General features: G+C 40.3%; 1 protein-coding gene across 1 annotated transcript in view; it reads right to left on the bottom strand.

Moving 5' to 3' along the window:
- The window catches only part of col24a1 (collagen type XXIV alpha 1 chain), an 84,181-nt gene that overhangs the window by 52,901 nt on the left and 12,656 nt on the right, over positions 1-18,624 (bottom strand). Inside the window, exons 3-7 of the mRNA XM_080886747.1 lie at positions 16,101-17,479; positions 10,368-10,421; positions 8,158-8,211; positions 3,293-3,346; positions 884-937 (exon numbers count right to left, since the gene is read on the bottom strand). Of these exons, the coding sequence (XP_080742873.1) occupies positions 884-937; positions 3,293-3,346; positions 8,158-8,211; positions 10,368-10,421; positions 16,101-17,479 (1,595 nt within the window). The remainder of the gene's footprint in view (positions 1-883; positions 938-3,292; positions 3,347-8,157; positions 8,212-10,367; positions 10,422-16,100; positions 17,480-18,624) is intronic.

Here is an 18,624-nt window from a genome sequence, read left to right as displayed (position 1 = left end):
CTCAACATGTGTTAACAGACCTCTCTGTATTGAATCATACTTGTTATTAATCTCTGTCTCTCTTCCACAGCTTGTCTTTTATCATGTCTTCCTTCTCTCACCCCAACCGGTCGCAGCAGATGGCCCCGCCCCTCCCTGAGCCTGGTTCTGCTGGAGGTTTCTTCCTGTTAAAAGGGAGTTTTTCCTTCCCACTGTCGCCAAAGTGCTTGCTCATAGGGGGTCATATCATTGTTGGGTTTTTTCTCTGAATGTATTATTGTAGGGTCTAACTTACAATATAAAGCACATTGAGGCGACTGTTGCTGTGATTTGGCGCTATATAAATACAACTGAATTGAATTGAAATGGAATGGAATGGAATGGAATATTGACTATGCTATTGATCCCACGGTCCAGGGAAAGGTCGTTTTCCTCTTTCAGATCACCTCTGACCTTAAACCTTAAAAGCCAGGTTTAGCTTTGAGCAAAGCAGCACTACGTCCTAACAGTCAGCTTCAAGCTCTGATTGAGACAGAGAGGAAGAAACAGGATCGACCTCACACGGTAAAGTAAAGATATAGGAGGGGAAAATGAGCAAGAAAAGATGGACTCATATATTTCTTTCTGTTAGTTTATAATGAAAATATAAAGAAACACAGACTGTAGACGGAGAACTGTGGCAAGCAGCGATGACATGGGCCACACTGATTCACCTCAATACAAAGGATTGAAAGGAAACAGTAAATGGTAAAAGTAAGATAAAAGTTGTGCTCCCAGTGATTTTTTTTTAAAGAATTATAAAACAACAAAATGACATTATACAGTACATAAACATGTACTTTTTCACAGATTGAAAGTCTTTTATGCTCTCATCTCACAAGCAGTTTTATAGAATAAATGTTACCAGTAAGCCTGGAAATCCATTGGGTCCAGGACGACCTGGAGATCCTCTGTCACCCTGATAAAACAAAGGAAAAAGAAAGCAGTACAACACATGCACAGTCATTATTAAATGCCATAAATGAAATATTGTTTAACTCAATACTAAAGCTTCATAAAAGCATTACACCAATGAATATTTCATGAAAGTGATGCAATATTAGAAAAAGGAAATAGCTTTTCTGGTTAAAATGAGAAATGTGGGCGGCCAGAGCAAGCAAAATAGGCAGTGATTGACCAGTTAGATATAAAATTAGGCATCAGTTAACACCAACGTGAACATGATCGCTCTCCTCACATCTCAGAATAGAGTTCTGGCTCATAAAAAGGATCTTATGTTGCCTGTTCGCGTCCATCCTGTTGTGGCTGTGGCCGGCTAATCCCGCTGTGTGCTACCTCAGCTGCCACTTGTTAAATCTGTTATTTATGTCGCTGTCATGGATGTGACTGAGTCCTGTTGTCAAGAGCTTGGCCATCTTAGAGGGGAGCAGCATTTTTGGTTTAATCCTGTGCTCACTCAGAGAAGACTCAGCTTACACTTGCTTGAGTTCAGTTACGATACTGCACACTTGACTTACACATACACAAAAAGAGGTAGCAGCGCAAAGTAAACAAGAGAATTACACTGTGATTCATCATTTGGACAGCTGAGTTGTTTCTTGCTAAACATTATTAGTAAGGACTGAAACATCTGTTTATTAATTCGCCATCACTTTTACAAGAAAAGCCCACACAGTGAAAATTCAGATTTAATGATATAGAGATCAAAATATTCTTATTTTGATTTTAAAAACCCAAAAAAAACTAAATAAAGGTAAGTTGAGCGTGCATATGAGAAATTAACTTGGCTAACAGATTTTAACCAGCATTTTTTCTAATTAAAACACCCCGATTTTTTATAATCGCAGTGCATGGTAGTGCAGTGACCTTTCTGTGCGTAATTTGAATGTTTTCTTCTCTTCAGGTGCTTCAGTTTTTTCTCATGGTCCAAAGACATGCATGGGTTATGTTAACAGGCAATCCTACACTGACCGTAGGTGTGAATATGAGTGTGAATGATTGTCTGTGACTCTGTGTTAGCCTTGTGCTAGCATGGAGACGTCCCATGGTTTCCTCCTGGTCTCATCTAGTGAGAGCATGCAGACAGTTCCTGGCCTCATCTAACCTACATCCAACACAACATCTCTGGGACATTATGTTTTAGTCCATCCAAAGCCGCCATGTTCCACCTCAGACTGTCGGGAACTCAGTGATGCCGTGATGCAGATCAGGGAGGAGATCCCCAGGAAACTATCCATCATGTCATTAGGAGCATGAATACCAGCATCCAAGGCCATACAGACTAATGAGTATCATTATGAATTGATGCAATGAGGTTTCTGCAAAATGGACTAGCCTGTTGCAACATTTCTTCACTTTCATGTTCACCAAACTGTCAAGATGCCCATAGATGGATCTACCCCAGTTCTGCTAACCCTAAATTTGCATCTGGGCAACAAAAAGATTTCCTTGCTATTTCCAAAATGTTTCCTCAGTGTTTTAAATAACTCCCAGCATTCCTTTCTTTTGTTGGCTCAATTTTGAACAGTGTGAAACAACACTCGCAGCTGCACACATCTTTAAGTCTCATGGAGGTACAAGAGTGATAACAGCACTGCACTACGAATGAACTTGTAAGTAATACTGGACGAACCCTACTGAAACTTCACATTAATCTGTTTACCCCAGCGAGGATTTAAAGAGAGCTATGATACTTTGCTATGCGAAGCTCCTTAAACTTGAGGGAAGACGGATATGTTTGGATATTAATCACTTCAAAAAAATGTAGCAGTGCTTCTCAGGAATATCATTACTGTAATCATGTTTGAAGAAGAAAATGAGACAGAAGAGATGATAGACTAAGCAAAGGCCAGCCGTGATGATGTCAGACAAATCAGTGACAATAAAATGACTCAGAAATGCATAAAAAAGGCTTTAAAGTCAATGTAGAATGAATTCATTGGGATAAAGAAAACCATACCCTCAAAGTCATTGTTGCAGTATTTGAAAATGAATTTATGCTGAAAACGCCTCGTAAAATTAAATGAAAAATCTGTTTTTCATCATCATGAATGAAAACTGTTTAGTATTTTGTGACTTGTCACGGGCTTGCTGAATAATCTTTAGTACTCACTCTACTGTATGAACTGTGTCAACATTTTGGGATCATTTCACAACATTGAAAAGAAAGAAAAAAAAAGAATCCCACATCATAAACCAAAAGCTGCCAGTAAGTGAAATGGTGGGGGTGACGACTCGTGAGGTCATGAGACAAACATAGCAAAGAGCAGAGGGACAGAGAGCCGGACACAGAGACCAGTGGCAGATTCCTCACCTTCTCTCCTGGTGGAGCCTGACCTGGAGACAGCCCAGGGTCTCCCTTTGAACCCTAGAACAGAAACAGGGTCACAAGGTCATAATGTCAGGCACTCAGTGCATTTATAATCTATTGCTGACACGCACATCCAGATATTGCCACACCTCAAAAATAGTATACATAAAGATTCTGATTTTGAGAGGTCCAAAAATAAGTATGCAGAAAAAAAGCATGCATAACATGCAGGCTACAGTGCTTGATTACCTGATTTACACTGTATGTGTATAAAAATGTATGTGAACCCTTAAGATAGCTGTCAGCAAAAGGCTAGGTGGTGGCAACCAGAAAAACAATATTGGGGGTAAAGGAGTGAGTCTGATGCCGAATTTGATGCTCATCTCACATAAAAGACATCTGCAAAGACTTATAACAAAGAATGACTCATTAGATACATTCTGGGAAATTTAGAAGTAATTTTAGATCCTAAAAACTGAAAATCAGCTGAAGGAAGGAAGGAAGGAAGGAGCTGATTACCGCCTTTTTTCATTGGTCTGCATGCAGCATTTTGTATGGTATGAAAAAGCAAAGCATACCAAATTCAAAGCCATCTGGTGTAGGATGACAGTCAGAGGCTTTAACCTTCAGCCGGGGTTCATAAGTAATTTGACATCTTGATTGTTTTATTTATAATCTGCTGTAGCAGTGTAAAGAGGCAATTTTCAAAAACTTACACACATATCTGTGTAATAGACAAGCATCACCTGTGAGTCTTTGATGGGTTTAATGAAGACGAAACATACTGTAGCTCTTAGTCTGTTTTACTTAGTTAGTTGGTTATTAAAGTGAAAGAAACAGTTGACTCCAAACAAGCAGCTGGAGCAAAGCAGGGATTTCCAGAACAGCAATATTGCTCTTTAACAGCCAGAGGTCTCATGCCTTTCCTCCCCAGTATGAAATAGATTTAGGTCAGAACATCTTTTCTGTTGTGATTCAACTAAAAGTAATATTCTCCAGACAGCAGACAGCCTTAAAGATGCAATGCCAGTAGACTGTCACATAATTTTAGCGCCAATACTTAATCTGACATTCCAACTTGCTGTTGTCAACACTAAAGTTTCCTGGTGAGGAATAGTTAGCCGTTCCTGCAAAGCAGGGGGAACAGCAATACAGCACAACATTTTGCACACTGTGAAAAATATTTGGGTTTGGATACTAAGAAAACGAGTGAGTCAAATATATTTTGTGACAGTTTAATAAATGTGTTTTACATGCATGATGAGCTGAACACGCATGACAGACCCTCTTTTTTAGAGACAAATGTACTGAAATGTGGAGGTGAACAGACAGGCACCAAAATGCTTTCAACTATACAAAGGGAATGTTGCTTCATTCTAACGTCACAATTTTCCATTCTTTGCATTATTTATTTTTATGTCATAGATCACATTGAGGAATGTTTCTACAACTGAACTATACCGGAGAGTAAGAGGAGGAACTAAATGTAAAGAAAACTGACTGAATTGAACCTGTTTGATTAGATTGTGTGATTATTCCAATGACTGGAAACCTACAAACATAAACAACCAGAAATCGGTGTCAGGAAGGCCATTCCAGAAACTAATTGGCGATATCTCTATAAAACTGCAGATTTTAAGATCAAACAATTGTACACAAGTAAAACTTCCCAGGGTAGCTCAAGCCCTGCCATGAACTGGAAACTCTTGGAACACCAGTGTCACTGTCCACAGTGAAGTGAGATTTACATCACAATAGACTGAAAGGCGACTGACATCTTCAAGCGTGACTGAAACTTGCTGCTGCCCACATGCAGAAGCTAGATATCTTCCAGAGAAATGTTTTAGGGTCAAATGACACAAACTTTGAGCGATTTGTCCACAGTTGAACGGCCTTCCTACAGCCCTGGTCTCAGCCTTATTAAACATTTGTAGACTGTGCTTAAAAGCAAGTCTGTGCCACAAAACCAACTACTGTAAACAAACTCTACCAAGCCAAGAAACATGGTCAAATATCCAGCCAGGATTATGCCATGAGCTTCTTAATGGCTACAAAAAGCATCTGGTTGATCTGCAACTTGCTAAGGCACATTTAATCCAATAATAATGGGGGTGCCTCTAAATACTTTTTACAGGAAATCCAAAATAAATTCAAACTTTAGCAGCAATTTCTTTTTCCAGACTTTCAAGATTTTGTAGTCATTCCACCCTGGACAAAGAACGGTTAAAAAAATAACAAACAAACACTAAAAGCCCCAAATCACCACAACATTCATTCCCACGATCGTTTTATGTAAACTTTTTACCACAACTGCATAAGTACCTGCCTTTTCTAAATCAGTTTGTGAATTCCCTTCTGTATGCATGATATCTTTATTTTAGCCTTCTCTTTGCATAAGTAACCTGTTTAAATGTGACTGGTATTCATTGTTTGCTAATAATAGACTGATGAGTGCCACATAAATGATGGTTGTGCCACTCATCACAACTTGGTTCAGAAGGAAAAGAAGATCATTTAAACCAGGGGTAGGCAACTCCAGGCCTCGAGTGCCGGTGTCCTGCAGGTTTTAGATGTGTCCATGATCCATCACAGCTTATTTAAAGGGCTAAATGACTCCTCAGCATTTCTGAAGTTCTCCAGAGGCCTGGTAATGAACTAATCATTTGATTCAGGTGTGTTAACCCAGGGTGCGATCTAAAACCTGCAGGACAGCGGCACTCGAGGCCTGGAGTTGCCTACCCCTGATTTAAGCGTTTTGGTAAATCCCATTTTTTACATTTTTCTTATCCGTCTACACTCACTGCAAATAAAGATTACCTGCCTGTGTTTTTAAGCATCATATTTCCATAGTTTTGACTGACACCCAATGAGGCATACAAAGGCTAAGCGAGTGAGAGAAGAGAAATCCTGCCATATCATAAAACCAGTTCCTTCCTGTTTAAAAAACAGTCGGCTGAGCATAAAGTCGACAGCCTGACAGGCTCTTTCAGGTTAAGGGCTTATCTTTATAACATTTCAGATTAGGCTTCAAAAATGTAAGATTGGCTCAGAGTCAGTAACCATATTCCCAGTGTCCTAGAAACAAAACACATTTCAACAAGAGATGTTTTCCAAAACTGAGACAAAGAGGTTCTCAGTCGCTTCCCTGCCTCCGCAAAGGGTTTCAGGGCTGAGAATGACTCACTGACCGGTCACTATGGTATTAGATACTCTTTTATTTTTCCACATGAGTGTGGGAGTAAACGCTGATAGAACAGAAAGCCGGCAGGTGGCCTGCTGTTGCATAATAGCTGATCAGTGGAATTTAGCCAAATCTCAGCGTCTCAGCAAGGTCAGAGGTGATACAGAATAAATCCACCTCTCTGTGCTGTTTCAACAATCAAGGAAGAAAAACAACATTTGGTAGTCTCATAAATAGAATTCTTCTCTCCGTGTACTAACAAAGTGAAGAGGCGGAAAGTTTGGCAATCAGCAATGAAGAGGGATGGGTAGGACAACCACTCGTGCTTCGCTTGACTCCTGTAGCGGGAGTGTTTGTTGATTGATTGCTTGGTCTTGGCAGCCACTCTGTGGGTAGACAGTAAGGAATACAGCCACCACAAACATGTGCATGGCGCTGCCCACATTCTCGCTCAGCCTTACCGATGTTTCTGGTCCTAAGCTGGGGAAAAAGCTTAGCAGTGACGCTTTCTGTTGGATTTCTTCCCCCTTTTTATATGAAATCAGTGCTATGGTTAATGAGCCAGGACTGGCACAATTATGCCCTGTGGTTAAACCCAAGGTAATAACGATCTAAGCTAAGGGTATCATTTAAACAAACAACCACCTTTGTCTCCTCCTGGTGCACGGTGTCAATATACAGGCCTGCTATTATCATGCTTGCCTACATCTGGCTGTGTTTAATTCCTCTTGCACACACTCTCTTCTCTTCAGGGAACAGCATGTCAGTCGCTATAATTGATGCCATTTGCTATATAGTAAAAACTTTAACTACAGAAGAGTAAATTTCCATGAGTTTGCAGGATTTCTCAGATAACTAAGCCACTTAGTGACATCACTGCTGATGTGCTTGATTGATTTAATGTTCAAGGACGCAAAGCGCAGACTCTAACAACTGTGTACAACTATCCTTTAAAAACAAACTCTTGACATGCCTCTAACTGAACTAGCCATTATGTCAAGAAACGCTGTGTGTGGCCTTGTCAGGAGAAGACAGCATGAAATCAGGACGCCGCACTGATGAATAGCATGATTAGATCTACTGCCAATAAGAATAAAAAATAAATAAAAATAAAAAATGGCAGGTTGAGTGTATTTATACAGTTTTTTGGTACAACTGTCTTCTCAACGTATTTTATACAATAACTCACATGCACTGATGGTGCATTAAAGCCAATTCCTCGTTTCAGTAGTTTCCTAAAGTACATTTTGAAAAGTCGGCTAAAACAGCAAAATCCGATCACTAAGCTTCCGATTAATTTACACCACACATTATTTCCTTATCCACAGCCACAGCCAATGGATTGAGCACCCCAACTACGAGAGCAGTGACGACATGGTTATCAAAACCCACTAATGTGACGAGTCCTTTTCAAACAAACCAGCACTTAGCCATGGGTTTTCCACTTCTTTACAAAACAAGGTGACTAAAAGCATATGGCTAGATCTTTTTAATGAAAGCGTGTGAAAGCAGAGTATAACTGAACAACATCCCTGGCCTGTGTGTTGGGTTCAGTGGTGCCCCTTGTGGCTGTGAGGAGACGTTCTCCACACCCATAGAGAGTGTACTAGCCAGAACTCTGTGTGGTACTCTTACAGAGTGCTGTTTATACATCCCACTCCTTCTCCTATTGGAGAATACTGCTCACCTTGGGTCCAGGTGGTCCAGGCTGTCCTGGTTTTCCATGTGGACCAGGGGGACCCTGGAACAGACACAGGAGAGAAACGTGAAATTGCTGTGCATTGCTGTCAACAGCTCAATTTGAGATGAGTTCAGAATAGTTACATGTTCCACAGCAATGTAAAATAAAAGTGATGAAACAAGAAAGTTGCACAAAGATATTGCAGTTTCTTCAGAAGTGCACACACCGTTAGATTTAAAATGAACAAATAAATCTATTCTATCACATTCGCCCTCAGTGCAAATCAGTATATCATGGAAGCAAACAGTTATGCAACCACATGTGCTTAAAGCTACTATTAAATCCAGTTCTTTGTACTGTTTAACGGCAAAGAAAGACACGGCTCAAAGTGGTCTAACTCAAAAAATGATCTTTAATTTTACATATTCCGGAATATGGAGACTGAGCAGAGAGACAACATCAACTTCAGTCTGAAAAAGGAGCCGCCAGTCTGATTATTTATATACTTCCTCTACACGTCACGCACACTTTAAGTTTCGATCAAACACTCTACTTAGTTTCACTTTCTGCCTGCAGCTCCTGTGCTCTGCAAAAGCATGCAGTTTCCTGTCAGTACTCTTGGCTCAGACTCTACTCAGAGATGGCCCTTTTAGACTATATTAAAAACAAGTAACAATAAGCACTAACAATATATTTATTTTATGACACTACATGTGCACAGTCAAATGCACACTCGCACATCCACCATAAATGCACTGCATTCCTCCACATCTGTACCCCTGCTGCTTACCAGGCTTTTCTGCACTACAACAAGAGCTAAAAAAAGAAGCTCCAACTTTTCAGTGCTGTGCCTAATGTCTTCTGAATGAAAGTGCATACTGTCAACTAAGGTCCACCTTAAAGAAACGCAACTCAGCAAGACAAAAGCTGCTATGATAATCAGCGCCTCTTCCCCCCAGCACAGCTTTGTTATAGGATACAATATCATCTTTCTGCACAAACACATCTGAGCGCTAATATGACATTAGCACCAGAGCTGCCTCTTGCACTTGCAGGCATGATAGTTCACACTAGTTGACAGCACTGACAACAACATCAGCAATGTCTGTAATTCATTATCCCATGTTGTCATGTCAAGGAGTTCATCTGACGAGGGACGGTTCTGGACCACAAAGTCCATTATCCTGTGCAGAAACAGCAGAGACACAGTTAGAGTGCGCTGCCCTCAGCTTTCCAACACATAATGGTCCAAAGCCTCGTCCTGTTTGGACTTAGCCTACAGGGTGATAAGTATGCTCTGTACCAGCCATGTGTTTTACAATCCTGTAATAGGAGACATGTTTAACTGAATGCCACCTCTTAGGGTCTACAAGCCTGTCTGTCTTTCTTTAAGGATGCTTTTCATGCTGTTAAAATGCAGACTTAAGTTAAAACCTTCCCTTCAAGTGGAATCAGTCATCTGGCGTAACAGCAATGCCAAAACTGAGGCTCAGGCAAAACAGCACCAAGTCCTATGACATAGTTGTGAACCTTGCTCATCTTTTGCTGCAACTAACATCATGCCATCTGACCTAATGCTTCAACATCTTGGGGAACTATAAACTCCTGTATGTGAGTGTTGCATGTTGCCTTTTTGTCACATCTGAAAAACTGTGGCTAATCTTAGAGAGGAAATCATGTACACATAGGCACATAAGTATATCCACAGAGGGCCACTCGCCTAAATAAACTAACATGGTTTTACCCCATTAATAATCAATGCATTGGCGCTGACACTCGGGAGTCATTGCTTGATGTGGTTAAGAAGCAGGTGCTGAAATCTACAAGTAATCAACTTAATTATGCTAAATGTTTTCTTTAAGTGCAGCTGGTATTTCCATTCCATCAGTTAAATTAGCCATGATGATGCGTCTCCGCATGGTCGAGCAAAGACGGGACTGAAGTTATTCTTATTTATGACTTATTTATACCTTCCGTCCGACACTAAAAATAAAACACGCCTTGTTCTGTTTAAAAGATGCCTCCAGGGCCTGTGGCGTGATTGCGGCGTTGCATCATCAGCCTTAGCAGATGTATACAAAGTAGTCTTGAGATCAGAGTGGATTTAATCACACTAACCACAACACTGTCTGTCAGCACTGCTTTCCCGACGGTCGCAGATGTGGTGGTGACTAGCGGAAAAGCACAAGAGGAGTGATTTTGCAGAGATTACTCACCCGAGAGCCTCTTTTTCCTGGAGGACCAGGTAAACCAGGGGGACCAGGAGGACCCTAAACCAGAAAGAAACCAGAAATGTGGAAAGGAAGGAGACATAGATAGAGACAGGGAAGAGGGGGGAAGACAGTGCATTAATGGCAAGCAATAACATGTAGTTCACTGTTTAGGCATATTTGTGTAGAAGCTGCAAAGTTTAAAGAAAAGAGTCAAATGTTTGCATCTAAATGGCAATCAAGAAAGTCCTGATCAAGTAAAGCAAGTTACATTCTCATTATTAGACAGACACCGGTGTTCTCCGACTAGACTATTCCTAATCACCATCCAGTATATGCATAGAGTATACAGGGCTAAACAGCATTGAATTGGCCAAAATGGAAGCAGAACAACAAATCCTGCCTGTGCTTAGAAATCAAGAAGTTAAAGCAGTTAATAGGAAACATAAGCATGTGCATTCAGTTCTACTTTAAGTAACAAATGTAATTAAGGATATGATATTTTATCATTCAAGGTTTTGTTTTGTTTTGTTAGAAACTTAGTGAGCTCATACAGTCCAAATGTAGAGCCAGCTTTTTCTTTTATTTATTTATTTGTTTGTTCATTTATTTAAAAAAATGTGCTCTTTCAAAATTCTCTTACATCCTGTTTATCAAATGCTTCACATTATAAGCCAAATGTGTGGAAAGGAGTTTTAGAAAATTTAAGTAGAAACCAGAAAATCCAACTTAGGCTGAGGTCTGGGCTTTGACTGGATCATTGAATCACCTTCATTCTTTTTTTCACTTTATGTTGTAGACTTGCTGCTGTGCTTGGCATCATTGTCCTGTTATGACCCAGTCTCAGGCTTTAGCTGTCAAACAGAGTTGACAGTTGACTAGAATACTTTGGCATACAGAGGCCTTCAAGGTCAAATCATTGACTGCAAGGTCCCCAGCATTCACCGTCTCCTCCACCGTGCTGACAGTCCAAAGACTGTCCAAAGGACTTTGTTCCAGGATTCTTCTGGTTTATTCAAACACACCTTTGAGAACCCCAGCTGTGCTGCCATGTTCGTTTTAGAAATAAGAGACTTTGTCTTAAACAAGCTGTACTTGTTCAGTCCTTTTCGATATATACTATAACCATGAGATTTAACATGCTAACTGGCACCTCTGGTGTCTGAGATGTAGCTCTTGGGTTTTTTGCAGTTTCTCTGAGCATTGCAAGGTCTGGCCATGAGGTGAATTTGCTGGAACATGGGGGAAATTGCGGTCTTGTGTAGTCTTGAAAGCTCTAGACCAGCAGACTGCCAAAACCTCTGCTTTTCTGCTAAAGATGCGCACACTTGCTGATAATCGATCAATCGAGCACATTTCATTATTAGCACCTAGCTGCTACCTTCCATCTATGGAAGGAATAGGGTGTACTTAGTTTTTAACAGGGCTGTGTGCCAGACATATGCACTAAATTCACTCTGTTTAGCTGTGTAGAAAGATTTAAAATGTTTTGGGAAAAGGTCAGAGTCACATGTAAGAAATACTTGTACACCATTTCCTTCTCTCCCCCAAAACAATGTTAATATTCCCAAAACTAGATGATAAGACTGTTTACTGTTCAGTGTTTTTAGGGCACTCTGGAGCATCTCTTGTCAGAGAAGTAGATGGGCAGAGAGGGATACATAAATAAAGAAACAGCTGTTTGTTCCTCCAGACTCCCACATACAGAGACATGGAAAGTGTGAGCACACCACCGCCTTCGCCACAACAACAGGGCCTAAAGAAACGGAGGCACTGATCGACTAAAATGACCGTATTCAAAGGCTTCATCTGTGCTGCCAAGATAGGGGTCAAATATTCAACAGTGTCCAGTGAAAAGGTCAATTTTCTTGAAAGTTGAAGGGCAAAATGAATCTTCTTTTGAAGAACTCTTTTTAACTGCTGCACTGCGATAAAGTTGAGTTGATTCACACAAACCAATGTACGTTGTTTACACACAGCAACTTACTTTCAAAGGGGAAGGAGGAAATAAATGAGTGAATTTCACTCCAGTCCTGTATTCTATTTTTTTAATTGGCTGTATTTCAGTGAAAACAATTTTTTATGTGTTTGTTATAGTTTATGCAAGTCTTTTGTTTATACTGCTGTTGGCCAGGACACTCTTTGAGAATCGGATTTTCTTTTATAAGAGTCATTTTTCCTGAATAAATAAAGTTATAATAAATTAATAAATAAAATAAATGAAGATTTGGTGAGATTCCTTTATTCCCGAGACTCGAGTTCTTGTTTTGGGATTGTTTTTTTTTTTTAATTTCTAAGAGCTATTTGGGATAAGCTGGACCTGATAAATACAAAAACCAAGCATCAGCTTTGATTTCAACTTTCATATATTTCAATATTAACACATGGAATAGCTAAAAGCAAAAAAAAAAAAAATGTATAAAGAGACATTGGACACAACCAGTGACCTGTTCAGGCCAATCAAACACATGAAAGCAGAACAGTACAACAGCATTTCAGTGTTTTACATTGCAATACCGTATAAGCATAAAGACACCAAATATCAATATCTTACACACGCAACAAATATAAAGTGTACATTTTATCAGACCACCAGATGGTGCTGTTGAGTGCTGTTTTTCTAGAAAGGTCAGCCGGTAATGATCAGCATGTGGGGCCAAGTTAGCAAACCAGAGATGTGGGCAGAAAGAAATTATAAAAGCACGTTGCCTTTTAAACATATACTGTAGGCGCACTGGATTATAAGGCGCATTACGCAAAACAAAACAGTCAGATAAGTCAAATTTTACTCAACTCATTCTTCTTGCTTCCTCCACATCCGCACCATTGTTTCATTAATGTTGAATTCTCTGGCAGCTGCTCTGTTCCCAAGTTGTTGCAGTATATTAATGACTAACCTCGTATTGTGGATGGATTATCTTAGTTGTTCTCCCGACTGAAGTTTGGTCCGTTTACAGCATCCTGCCATGCGATTGCATTTGTCTCTAACCATTGGGAACCTTCATGTTAATTTTTATCGAGTGGAAAAAAGTTAGCGTTCATCCTCCAGCTTCACTGTGTTTATGTTATGCCAACATAGCTGTGTCACTAGCGATCACGTAGCTCATCATTATATACCAGCTAGTCCAACTTCAGTAACCCTACAAACGTCACTGTTGTTTCGTTTTCTGTCTTCATTTATGTCTGAAGTGACAGCAGAGCTGTACGTTAAATATTTTTCACAAATCTCTCAGTCAGAACATGCTATATCATGTTTAGGTGGAAACTAGGAGCTAACTTCCTGCTAACTTCTAACTCTGTTAAGTTTAATAAATTCTGTTTTCATTTCATGACAGAATTTAGACAGTTTTTAACTCTCAGTGATGCCGCAGTGTTCATTTGACTTTGGGACCTGAGTTTGACCCAGGTTACTCCACGAGGCTCCTGACTATGGTAGCCGTAATGCTCCAACAATCCATCAAGCTTCATAGCTTACCAAAGTCATACTAAAACATTTTTTGATAGATTTTTGAGCGCCATGTACCACATAAGACTGGTTTGGGGTCAGTAAGCATAACCAGAATTCATACATAAGGTGTACCGGATTATAAGGCACGCTGTCGATTTTTGAGAAAATTAAAGGATTTTAAGTGCGCCCTATAGTCCGAAGAATACAGTAAAGGTTTTTTGTTGATTTTTTGTTTTTTAGCAAAGCCCGGACCAAAGACGTTCGTATGGAAGTAAAATATTCTGGGAATACTAGAATAAAAAGGTTTATGTCATGCAACATCATCTTAAGGTCATAGGCAAAGGAGTAGCAAAACTGACAGTGATTTAGCTCAGCCAAAGTCCAGCCAACCCCGTGGCCCACTTAACTGAACAAAGCTACATCCTAATTCAGAACGAGCTACAAAAACAATGCAATCCATAGCCTACTCCATGCGCAACTACCCACATCCATACGTGTTGCAGAAAGCAGGGGCCTTTGTTACGTGCTCATGACACCCAACCTCTACAGAGAAGTGAAGTGTAAAGCTGATGAAAGTCCGAGTATAGTAGTCAAGACAACATTAACTTCCGACACATGCTGTGGAGTTCCATGTTACTATATTAGCTCACTGTCTCGAAGAGGACTGGCAATCACAGTCTCATTTTCAAATACCTCTAACAGCAGAGTAGTCCAAACTTGCACAACTCCAACTGAAATAACTGCAAACTCCTAATATTCTCAAAGTGCTTTTATTGTCAGTGAAAAACTTGGTTTCCTTCTGAAACTTCAGAGAACGCTAAAAATGATAATCTCCCATCACTCCTCAGAGCTTGGGCATGACTTTTGCAGTGGGGTCAACCTACTCATAATGTTGTGTCATTAAATTGGGCCAATATTGAAGCAGCGAGTCATTTTAAATTGGGTTTTTTTTTTGTCACTGTGAGTAAAAGAAATCATATACATCATATTATAGACAAAGGGGAAAGTAAGACACGCTTTCTTCTGCTGCTTCTTTGCTTGTTTTGAATTTTCTTAATGAAAAAAAGTGCAAAAATGCTAAAGCACAAATTAAAGGGAGTGCAGGAGGCCACCTGTACTCGTCCAGTTATGTGGCTGAAAAACTGTGAAATACTTCCCTTGAGGAAACAGGCCAGCTTGTCTTCAAGTTCAAACAAAGAGCTAGCCACTGACCTTCAGCTGACCCAGCATTCAAAACATGCCTGCATCTAAGCGGTCAGAGTAGCCAAGACACACAAACTGTCAAAGATAACAGCACCGAAGGACAAACATTGTGGCTAATTAAACATTTTTGCCAAAATACGATCCGCTGGAAAAAGCCCTGTGGCTTAAACTGTGTCATGTTCACAATGCTCGATTATGCCTCGAAAAATGATTTTCCCATAGAACTAAAGTCCATCTTTAATTTTAGTTTCTCTCCAAGAAAAGAGCCTGTCCATGACAGGACACTGGAAGCACATCTCAAGTCATGAGACAATGTTAACCATGTTAGAAGATTCTCCCTTGGGTACGAGAATCATAACATTTGGTTAATGTTTGGTCTCCTGAAAGGAAACAAGGGTAGGAGAGTGCGAAGATGATATGGACAAAATGTGTTTCCCTCCAAACATTATTGAGAAAGAAGTATAGCAGCATGGGAGTGTGATTTTGACAAAATACCGCAGTATAGCTCAATTAGGCTCTGGGACATGTAGATAAATTGAAACAACGATGCTGGATAAGATGTGTCTCTCCCTACAGGTCTGCAGGCGCTGTAAGTACGGAAAGATGAATCCAGGCATTCTGCATCATTATACACTCACATGTTTATACCGAGCACCAAGAATGCCTAACACATCTCACACATGGAAACATAAGCCACACTCATGAACTACAAGTGTGTCCAGAGCCACTAGCTTACATCATGGCCTGGATCAAGTGCTTTTTTTTTCTTCTTCTTTTGTTTTTAAATCCAGGGGTATAGCTCCAGTCCTCCAAAGATTTATCCTCTGACATAAGAGCAAAAATACCTAGCAGTACTTAACAACTTGTAGATACAGGGAAAAAAGCACACTGCTTGGACATGCCATCACCTTTAAATCACTACATTTCACTGCCAAAACATTTTGCATGTCTCCTGAGTGTAATCAAGCCACATTGTGGCTCACTCAGAATTTGACTCTAAAATATACATAGCAGTGCACTGGTTTGCACATCAGTGCTCTCTATAAGCTCTAATTCTCTGCTTGTGATTCACAAATTCAGTCACTTACCGGAGGACCAGGCTCTCCTTTGGGGCCATGTAAACCATCTTGGTAGTCATAGAAGAACTCTGGCTCCTTGTATCCATAATCATACTCTCCCATGTCTACGTCATCATAGCTGCCATCCAAATCATGCTGCTCTGAGGTGTCCACCTGATTCTCCCTGTACAAAGTAGTGCTATTGGCTCTCAGAGGAGTCTCTGGGAAATTTTGGCTTGTGGAGCCAGAGTCCCTAGAGCTTGTGATGGAGTTGTTCCTGAGTTCTTCCTTTAGTTGGCTCTGTCTGACCAGGGAAACAACACCTGTAGTGGCATCCGGACTTGGCTGTTTTCTGGAATTTCTCTCTTCTTCTGTGCTGTTTTCAGAGTGTTCAGTGTCCTCCTGGGGCGTAGTGTCTTTAGCCAACACATTTTTGGTAGTGGTGGTTGTTGTGCTATAGGCAAAACCCAGAGCTGCTTGACTACTTGGCGTAGTTACGGTGGGGCTATAAAGCTGGAGTGATGATGTGGCAGAGTGGGATAATGGTTTCAATGTGGAAATGTTTTCTTGGTCCCCCAGATGAGGTCGTATTGGTGGGCTCAGAGTTGAATGTTGCATGACCAAACGATCTGGGGATAGTTTAATGGCTGCTGTAGATCCGATGGGTGTATTTTGAGTAGCTGCTACTCCAAGAAGAGACTTTGTCAAATGGCTAGAAGGGGGGTCATTCACCACAATATCCGAATCAGAATGTGGGAAATGTAATCGGTAAGTGTCGGCCAGCCGGCACTGTTTTTTAAGATATTTGCAGTAGTGCGCGGCAGCTTGGGCTGAGGGATAGATATCCAGTTGGCAGACTTGACCACTAAATGGTGCCGCCTTGGAGTTCATCCTTCCCAGAGTGAAGACACCCCCAGATTCCCCCAGTGTTTGAGATCTCCCCAGGGTTTGCTCCCACTGTTGCACCCCTCCACAATTCGCATAGAAGGACACTGAACGTGCACGAACCCCAACAGCAAAAGGGTGCAGCCGCCCATCCTGCCAGTTGTAGTTGAAGTAGATGGAGGCTTTCTCTGCAGTATAAACCACCACTCTGCGTGGCAGCAACTGAATGCCAAAACGCAACCGGTCCCTCCCGTCCTTGATACTAAAAAGAAATGCATTGTTTGCTCGCCAGGAGCTTAGGCTAACTATAACGGAGAACTCTTCGCCAAATTCTGAAGGGAATAGATTGGGCACTGGCGCCTCATAGAGGGAGTTTGAGTCGAGCAACACCCCATATCCAGAAAAGGGGCCATCGAAAGGTGAGGGAACATTTGCATAAGTGGGAGGCTGTGAGCTTGTCCTTTCGTAGGTATCGTCTGTGTGGCTTTGAGTTGTAAGCCCCAATCGATAAAGGATATCCACTCCTAAAGGACAGAGACAGAAATATTTATAAGATTAATATGCTGAGAATGAATTGCACAATTTTATGAAAATGTACAAATCGCAAAAATGTTTCAAAACAGTTTTAATACATTCAATTGCAGTTCAGTCAAAGCTGGCGGTCCAACACCAGGTTACATTGACATTTCAACTTAAATTCCTAATAAAAACCTTGTTTATTTCAAGAATTAAAACTGAAACCTGCTGAGAATATATCTCTGATACAAGAAGAGTGGGGAGTTAACTTATTCAGCAGGTACTAAAAGCCTGCATTTTTACTTGCATCGAACTATTTTATCGGTAGGACTTTTGCTGATCTATTGGCATCGGCATTTACAGAGCTTAAAAAAAATGTGTCATGTGACGCTAATAAAAAACTGAATTCACATTTTTATACCCAAATTTTAGCCAGCAGTCTGGACTTAATTGAGCATAACATTCAACCGCTAAAGTTAATTTTTCTGTTCTGGAATACAACTTAATAACTTTCACTTCGCATCCTGATGATTTGGTAACACTTTGCTTTAGTACTTTTTTCTGTTTTTTGTAAAACTGCAAATTTGGAAGTTCATGGATAACAACAATTATATTTTAGCATTAAAAACACATTTTCAAACTTGCAGTAGACAAACCATTACATAAAAACATAAAGGAATTACCAAAACTTTTAATATAGGGCAGCTGTGGCATAACCCTTAAATTGGATGGCGGGCTAAAAGTAAAGAAAAAAAAAAAAGGATGATGAGTCTTTAACCACGTTATCAGTGCTAATTTAGTGTAATCTGACCACCAGAGGGCACTCTGCAACGTCCCTGTTGGTAGCTGATCTGAGCAGAGTTAGGCAGAGAGTGCACGAATAAAAGTTAACTTAACAAATGTTAATAAAACCTTTTTATGCTTTGTGTGTCAGTACAAAAAGGGAAAAAATGCTATTGGCCAGTATATCGAAAAATCTGATTTATTATATCATCAAATATCGGTATCAGTTTTAAGTCCTATATCAGCCAGCCTCTCTTTTTTATATATTATTCCTTTCAAAACTATTTAAGAATGCAAACCTTGATAGTTCTCTCTTTTAATAATACTGAGAAAAATATTTGCATTCGCATTTACAGATTCACAAATAAAA

The sequence above is a fragment of the Rhamphochromis sp. 'chilingali' genome, assembly GCF_963969265.1.
Source record: "Rhamphochromis sp. 'chilingali' genome assembly, chromosome: 7".
In the NCBI taxonomy this organism is placed as follows: Eukaryota; Metazoa; Chordata; class Actinopteri; order Cichliformes; family Cichlidae; genus Rhamphochromis; species Rhamphochromis sp. 'chilingali'.
The sequence above is the reverse complement of the archived record's forward strand: the minus strand, read 5'-3'. Positions and strand labels throughout refer to the sequence as shown.